At 36.8% G+C, this 9470-nt stretch overlaps 1 protein-coding gene across 1 annotated transcript; it reads right to left on the bottom strand.

The window, feature by feature from the left end:
- Positions 1 to 7787: 7787 nt before the first annotated feature.
- LOC138402388 (uncharacterized) lies at positions 7788 to 8576 on the bottom strand. The gene has a single exon (XM_069498682.1). The coding sequence runs from the start codon at positions 8574 to 8576 to the stop codon at positions 7788 to 7790; it is 789 nt and encodes a 262-aa protein (XP_069354783.1).
- Between the last annotated feature and the right edge of the window lie 894 nt (positions 8577 to 9470).

The following is a 9470-nucleotide window of genomic DNA, read 5'->3' as shown; positions in this document are numbered from 1 at the left end:
ATACTTACGTAGAAGATAATATTTTCTGAACAATTAATTTAATCAAATATGTTTACTGTGATTGTTAAAAATATTACGATTCTAAGAAAAACCTGACATATTAAATGTATTTGATCCATTATAAATCCAATAAATGTGTTAACAAAAAAGCGGGATTTATTTTGCTTTTGCATTCATCTTGACCTTCGCTCATCGTAATGTAACTAAGTTCATAATCTCTTAATAATGGGGTAGGTACCTACTACTAGGTACGGATAAAAGATTACCGACAGATCTTTTTGTGCCTTTGGAAAATTACTATACAATTGTATTAAGTATATTGATTTAAATATTATGGTTTTACCGGTACTGCGTCATTTCTTGTATCTTCACTTGATTATAATCTGTAGATGCCTAGTCATAACCACAGAATAATTCCATATAGCTACGTATATTATTGTAGACGCATTTTTCTGTTGTTTGGTATGCTGAACTAGGCATCTTTTGCCGAGTTATTTTGACGTTAAATTAAATTAAGTAAATACGTGTAAGTATATTATGATCTTGTATTTATTATTCAAATCCCTATAGGGCCTACCAAACAGCTACATTTAATAAGACTTACGTCTACTTCAATACTAATGTTGTCTATACTAACAGTATGCGGCCAAAACTGATGAACACCGATCTTTACAAGGAGATAGCAGATTTGTAGAGCACTGTCTCAGTCGTTGAGACCGACAAAACATCATATGGTCAGTGACAGAGACAACGCTCTACAAAGCTCAAATATCATTCTAAAGGCCGATCTTCCTCACTTTCGGCCGCGTACTGTACTTATTATGATCTAATCACATAAATTAAGTAGGTATTTATTTACGACACAGACAGACAACGAAGTGATCCTGTAAAGGTTTATTTTTCCTTTTGAGGTACGGAACCCTAAAAAACAATCCGTAGATTACTGAGCAGCACCTAAGGAGGCAGGTACATCTGGACTTTCACACTTCTGAGGGACAGGCATACCATAAAGGCGATGTACTTACATAGTCTACATACCTAACCTAACCACTATACTACCTATAATATTTCTGAAATTTAAATTTCATATACTTAGAATATATTAACCATTTATGTACTTGAGTAGGTAATTATGTATATTAATGCATTAGTAATACTAGGTACCCATTCTTAACAGCAAAAAACATATCAAAACAACATGCTAGAAGATAATAATCAAATCTTGTAATTATAAAATCCATCTAATACTACTCATCATCGTAATACTACTTATAAATGCCAATGTGTGTCTATCTTTCTGTACCTACTCAGTTTGTTACCTTTTCACGCCCATCCGTTTTACTACTTTGGACCTTGACAAATCAAAAGAAATCACAAGACTTTGTAAAAACCTAACTCTACGCTTCTATGCAGACAAAATTGTAGGTATCATCTATTTAACTTTAAATAAGTATAGTTTATAAGACGTCCGCCTTCTAATCGGAGGTCGGGGGCTCGATCCCGGGCACGCACCTCTAAGTTTTCGGAGTTATGTGCGTTTTAATTTATTAAATATCACTTGCTTATCGGTGAAAGAAAACAACGTGAGAAAACCTGCATGCCTGAGAGTTCTCCATAATGTTCTTAAAGGTGTGTGAAGTCTACCAATCCGCACATGGCCAGCGTGGTAGACTGTGGCCAAAAAACCCTTCTCACTCTGAGAGGATACCCGTGCTCTGTAGTAAGCCGGCGATGGGTTGATCATGATGATGAAGTGTAGTTTATGCAATGCAAAGTCACAAACTAAGTACACCTAGTAGTACAATGTTTTGTCAAAGTCCACCAGCTGCTCGATATTATTCAAAGAATCTTAGGAAGCTGCCACTATAATTATTTTTATGAAAAAAAAAACGGCCAATTGCGACTCAGACTCGCGCACCGAGTATTCCGTACTTGGGTATATTTTTCAACAATTTCTACGATAAATCAAAAACAATTATGCATTAAAAAAAAAAACTGTTTTAGAATATACAGGTAAAGCCCCTTCATATATGACATCCCATTTGTTACAGTTATCTAAAACTAATGTTAGCTCCTGATTTGGTCAAGTTAATAAATGATGGTTTATAAATTAGATTAACTATATATATATATAATTAAATATTATTATAATTTTAACAACAGATTATAAAGTTTTTTTTTTATCTATAACCAACTTTTTCTCAGGTCCGCAACGGCGCGGCGTGGCATGGCCAGTTTTGCTGGCCGTACGGCCGTTAATTTTTACCACCCTCAGGCCTTCAACTCGCAATTTTTTTCACATTTTACACACATTTCACATTTTTTTTCTTTACGTCAACAAATTATCACATCAATAACCTTCGCGAGCGAAGCGTGCGTGTCATTTTTTGTTATTTTATTTAAAAAATCGAGAATAATAACTAGGACTATAAATTAGAAAAAATAAATTAAACTGCAACTAACAAATTAAAAAAATCATCTAAAGGGAAAAGGTGACAGATTGACTGTAGCTGACTGACTGATCTATGAACGCCAGTTTAAACAACTGGATGGATCGGATCAGCCCCCCGATTGTGTACTTGAAAAACGTATTCATCGTTATCGTAATCGTCAACAAATTCTGCCCTTTGATTGGTTGATTCGCTGTTTATATTTTTTCACAGCTAATCAAAGGGCAGAATTTGTTGACGATTACGATAACGATGAATACGTTATTCTTACACAATTGGGGGGCAGGCTGTGGCGTGCGTATAGCTATTATCACGAATTTTTGATAATTCAAACCCTAAGAGGGTAATAGGGGCTTGAAATTTGTGCAGTCTACGCGGATGAAGTCGCAGGCATAAGCTAGAACATTATAAACACAGCTAGCGATTTTTTTTAATACATACAATTGGTATATTAGGTATAATAATGTCTAAAATATGGAAATCAAATCTAGTTAACGACTATGCAATAAATATAACGCGAGTGAAGCGAGCGCAATTTGTTTTTATATAGCTACAGAACAGAAAAAATAGTGTAATAACTAAAGCGAGTTATAATTTGAAATTCTTATGAGTACTCAATTGAAAAAGCCAGCAAAAAGAACCATAATATATTTTTTGCAACATTGCGCAACGGGGTGCTTTTTTGAGTCAATTTCGGGCAACCCCTGAAATCAAATCAAGATAACTCGCAAAATGATGCACTTAAATACTTGACTTTTATTGTTTTAACTTTTAACATTGAAGATCAATGGAAATCACATTCCCATGGTTCCCACGACCATATTAATACCTATTAGGTATACCTATTTACAGGAAAATAAAATGCTGGTTATAAAAATACCTACTTATGCCAACTCTTTTATTGTATTTATTATTCATTCACCCCCCGTAATAATAATTTCAAATAATAAAAATATGGAACCTTTAATAGGTATAATTGATATTTTGAAAAACTAAGTAAAAGTACCTAGTTAAGGTAAGTAGTTGCGCATGGAAGATCGATTCATAAATTCACGATAGTGCTTTACAAGAAGTCTGCTAGATTTAAACTAGGTTTTAGGATAATAAGTCCTTGATTTACCTAAAAGAAAAGTGGTGCATGCGATGCAATCTAAATATATAAAAGGAAAGGGTGACTGACTGACTGACTGACTGATCTATCAACGCACAGCTCAAACTACTGGGCGGATCGGGCTGAAATTTGGCATGCAGATAGGTATTATGACGTAGGCTAAGAAAGGATTTTTGAAAATTCAACCCCTGAGGGGGTGAAATTGGGGTTTTGAAATTCGTTTAGTCCACGCGGACGAAGTCGCGGGCATAAGCTAGTATTATCCATAAAAATATAATATTAGAAAATCTAAGAGTTCCCTAGGAATTTTAAAAAGGCCTAGTTCCTCGTAGACTAACTGCGCGGGCATCGCATCTACTTCATCAACCGATAGACGTCCACCGCTGGACATAGGTCTCTTGTAGGGACCTATATTATCTATGGTAGGGACTTTCACACACCACGGTCTTGCGCTGCCTGAATCCAGCGGCTCCCTGCGCATCTACTTACTAAGTAATATTAATATTAATAGTGAGTAGGTAGTATTACCATTGCACCGCTGCAATAGCGATACCTAGGTAACATAAATTGTATTTTGCCGAAGGATGTGGTGTATTAAACATGACTGTGTAAACGTATAGGTAGGTTTACGCTGGGGAATGGAAAATTACCTTTTATTAAAGACGCTATATAGTTATAGGAATTTTTATCCAGTTTTTACCTAAGTTTTTATTGTTCAACGATCCTTTGATTCTTTTGTTTGCAATGCAGCACATGTTTTATTTTAAACCTGTTCGGTTCATCACTTCAAGACAATAATCTAGGTATTTTATTGCGCGTTTTATGAAAGTCCGTTATGTAAGTTTAGGTTAAGTAGTTTTTAGGCCTCCTTTTCAGGGGCTCAGCGGCGGTTGGAACCCGGGCACACACAAATTTTTCGGAGTTAGGGTATGTGCGTTTTAAGCAATCAAAATATCATTTGCTTTAAAGGTGAAGGAAAACATCGTGAGGAAACCTGTATTCCTGAGAGTTCTCCATAATGATCTCAAAGGTGTGTGAAGTCTGTCAATACGCACTTGGCCAGCGCGGTAAACTATGGCCAAACCCTTCTCATTCTGAGAGGATACCTGTGTTCAGTAGTGACCCGGCATTCAGCAAACGGTTTATTTTAAAGAGAATAATGATAATCATGGTAAAATATTATAATCTGTGTCACGGGTATACGACGACCTCCATGGCGCAGTGGTGAGCGCTGTAGTCTTATTAGTGGGAGGTCCTGGGTTCGATTCCTGGCAGGGGAAATTTGGGATTTAATAATTTCTAAATTTTCTCTGGTCTGGTCTGGTGGGAGGCTTCGGTCGTGGCTAGTTACCACCCTACCGGCAAAGCCATGCGGCCAAATGGTATATCGTTCCGGTACGATGCCGTGTAAAAACCAAAGGGGTATGAGTTTAATAAAAATTGCAATACCCTTCCAGTTTAGCCCGCTTCCATCTTAGACTGCATCATCACTTACCACCAGGTGAGATTGCAGTCAAAGGCTAACTTGTATCTGAATAAAAAAGAAAAACATACGAATCGGTAGCTGAAAAAAACTATTGTAATATTTGAAAAAAACACACGAATGTAAGCTTTAATAAAACTGTACGTACCTATATTATATATTTTATTTAAATACATTTTTTTATGATTCTAAGAAGTGTGAAAATTTTCCGTAAGTACCTACTTAAATGATTGTAGCTCCTTACAACAATAGGTCGGCCGTCGAACTTATCGTCTAATTAGCTCTTTAATTACCTTACAAACCTGATGATGACTGTTGTGTAGACGTATAACAGGATCCAACCAGATTCAACGAAACAGTAAATAATTGAATACTACATTATATGTACAGTGTACACTAATTAAATAGACTTCCTTTTCGTAGAAGAGGAAATTCTCAGGTAGGTACATCCGATTCGAATTGTACCGGACTCCTACTTTTCCCACTTTCAAACAATTATGTTCCCGCCTAGTTGGCCTACCACTACTGCCACATCCCGAATCAACTTCTTTTTCCTCTTTCATATTAAACCTACCTACCTAAATAAATATTTCAATTCACGATAAATGATAATACTTAATAGTAAGTAGAGCCAAGACATTTTCGAATTTAATTTTAAAATAAAATAGGTACCTAATTCAACAAAAATATCTGTAGGAACCTTTTTGCTAAGGCAATGCAAAAACATGTCGGATAGACTAGAAACTTTAGTAATATAAGATCCGCGTGCAAAAAACTTACAATTTGGTTTTTAAAATGGATAAGCCATGTTGAGGGTTCCGTACCTACCCAAAGGGTAAAACGGGACCCTATTACTACGACTCCGCTGACCGTCCGTCTGTCCGTCTCTCACCAGGCTGTATCTCATGAACTGTGATAGTTAGACAGTTGAAATTATAACAGATGATGCATTTCTGTTGCCGCTATAACAACAATTTTTAAAAACAGAATAAAATAAATATTTAAGGGGGCTTCCATACAACAATGATTTTATTCCAATTTTTTTAAAGTAATTTTACTATAACAAGTGGGGTATCACATGAAAGGGATGTACCTGTACATTCTAATACAGATTTTTATTTATTTTTAGGGTTCCGTACCGCAAAAGGAAAAACGGAACCCTTATAGGATCACTTTGTTGTCTGTCTGTCTGTCCGTCTGTCTGTCAAGAAACCCACAGGGTACTTCCCGTTGACCTAGAATCATGAAATTTGGCAGGTAGGTACGTCTTATAGCTGGCATTTGGGGAAAAATCTGAAAACCGTGAATTTAGGGTTAGATCACACAAAAAAAATTAAATTGTGGTCATGAACTAATAATTAGTATTTTCAACTTTCGAAGTGAGATAACTATATCAAGTGGGGTATCATATGAAAGGTCTTCACCTGTACATTCTAAAACAGATTTTTATTTATTTTTATGCATCATAGTTTTTGAATTATCGTGCGAAATGTCGAAAAAATACGACTGCGGTACGGAACCCTCATTGCGCGAGCCTGACTCGCACTTGGCCGGTTTTTTATAAGTATAGTTTTTGATTTATCGTGCAAAATATAAAAAAATACCACTGTAGTACGGAACCCTCGGTGCGCGAGTCTGAGTCGCACTTGACCGGTTTTTCTCTACCTACGGCATTAATAGTAGGTATTGCGTTTATAAGATAAATTTTTATTTGCCCGGATTCACAAATCGAATATATCATTTAAATTATTGCAAGTCCTGTGACTATGACGTCTTCGAAACCGGTTGTGAGCGTCATCTACCTAAACAGAATATTTCGATCGCATACCACCGAACCAACAGGAGGCATATTAAGACTTGAGCCATAAAAGTCGTTTAAAGGTATGATTCCGAACCACACTGCACGCAGCAGCGCTGCCGCAACAGTGCTGTCACCGGCTGTCACAGTCCTGTCGCGGCACTACTGGTCCCCATACAATCTCTATAAGCTTATATGACATTACATTCCGAGCTAGGCAGCAATGTCGCGGCAGCAATGTAGCGGAACATTTGCTACCTTGTGGCTTCTTACTTCAGTTCTAAAAAGCTTACAAACGGTGTCTTCATTTTGTTTTGTGCGATTTACTTACCTACCTAACTTGTAAGTCGTTCTCTGATCTCACACATATTAAATTAGATATGCGTATACCTACATTCTGTGCGTACAACATTTTTTGTTGCCCATTTCGATTGACGTCTTTCATACACTGGTTTCATATACTGGTTTCAAGTTTCGGTTTCTTATTTACGAAACTCCGATGCTTTCATTTAGATTAGTAACCAATTATAATTGATTCCTCAGATGATGGGATGGGATATGATACAGATGAAGATGCACAGCGTGATTAAGTAAACGATAAAGTTTAAATTATTATTATAATCTCTCATTTATTTATTTTTCTCATTTTTATCATATTTTAAAAAAACAACAAACAATAAAAGAACAGAAGCAACAAAAAAAAAAATTAAAGTAAAGTAACAGAAAAACAAATAACAGGAACAACAAAAAATAAAATAAAATAAAATAAACAACAGAATATAAAGTAACAGAAACAACAAACGATAGAATAATAGAAACAACAGAAATTAAAATAACAAGAACAACAAAAATTAAAGTAACTGGAACAACAACAAAAAAACAATAATTAAAAATATGATAAAATGGATCCCACTAGCAGCGGGCTAGGATCCAAGCTGCCAATGGTCAGGGCTCCGGAGTGAGGAACCTCCTCACAATGCGTGCCGTCTCAAGAACCACTGCCATCTGTATCTTACCCTTGATCCAACAATTAAGCGATAGTTTCTTAAGATGTTGGTCGAAACTATTCGCAATAAGACCATGGACTGATACAACTATCGGTACAATAATCGTTGAGTCAACACTCCACATGGCGGTAATCTCGTGAGCCAGGTCCAAGTATTTCGATACTTTTTCCTTTTCTGCTTTCACTAGGTTATCATCATGAGGAATAGTAACATCAACAATTATTGCTCGACGCGCTGAACGGTCAACTAGCACTATATCAGGTCTATTGGCTACAATATACCTGTCAGTGATAACCGACCGATCCCAGTAGAGCAGGGCACTGCTATTTTCAAGAACTGACATTGGGTCATACCTATAGTACGGCACCTCAGTATCTACAAGGCCATACTTAAGAGCAAGTTGTTGATGGACTATCCTGGCTACTTGATTATGCCTGTGCAAGTATTTGCCGTTAGCAAGATAAGAACAACCGGATATAATATGTCTGAGGGATTCCCCAGGAAGATGGCACGCTCGACAAATGTCAACAGTGCCATCCTTCATTATATGTTTCCGGTAGTTATTAGTCTTGATAACTTCGTCCATAATTGCACAGATAAAACCTTCGGTTTCCCCAAATAGGTCACCGAACTGCAACCAGGATACTGAGGCTGTGGAATCTACATCCGGTCTAGTTAAGGCCTTGTAGAATCTTCCATGCAACTCCTTACTCCCCCATACCGCCATGCGATCCGAAGTACTAAATACTATGGGCTTAGCCAGTTATTTTTGCCTAAGGAAAGCGGAGTAAGACCCTTATCAACTGCGACTACATCCTATGTATTCCCACGTTTACTTTGAGAAAATAATCTCTGAGATTGCATATTTCACGATTATGAAGGTTCTTGGCATTTAAAAAACCACGTCCTCCACACTTGCGTGGGATATACAATCTCATAATAGATGAACGTGGATGCAGATGCATACGGTATGTAGTCAGCAATTTTCGAATCTTTCGATCCAAGGCATCCAGTTCAGTTTGAGTCCATTTTAGAATGCCAAAGGTGTATATGAGCAAAGGCATGACCCAACCATTAAAGGCACGCACCTTGTTGCCACCAGATAAAAGACTATTAAGAACTTTTTTAAGGCGACCAAAGAAACGTGCCTCCACTGCCTGTTTCATTGTCTTTACCTCAATACCAAGGGCCTCTGACATTCCAAGATATTTGTATGTTTCACCTTCACAGAGAGATCGGAGAATCAAAGTCTCTGAAAGAACTAGATTCTCAGAGTTCACAACCCTACCTCGCTCTATATTGACAACCGCACACTTGTCAACACCAAACTCCATCCCTATGTTATTGCTAAAGTTCTGAGTAATCTTTAGCAATCTCATAAGGTCTGTTCGTTTAGATGCATATAGTTTGAGATCATCTATTTATTATTATTATTTCGATATATTATCTACTCTCACGCCAGTGTACAAGATAAATATATATAACAGCCAAAAGAAATATAATATACTTACATACATAAAAATAAATAAACCTACATAAACATTACATACATACATATTTGTACCGGGCGGAGGATTACACCCCGGCAGGGGAGACCAAACGGCCGGGGGTCAGGGCGACA

Source organism: Maniola hyperantus, chromosome 5 (assembly GCF_902806685.2).
Source record: "Maniola hyperantus chromosome 5, iAphHyp1.2, whole genome shotgun sequence".
Lineage (NCBI taxonomy): Eukaryota > Metazoa > Arthropoda > Insecta > Lepidoptera > Nymphalidae > Maniola > Maniola hyperantus.
The sequence above is the reverse complement of the archived record's forward strand: the minus strand, read 5'-3'. Positions and strand labels throughout refer to the sequence as shown.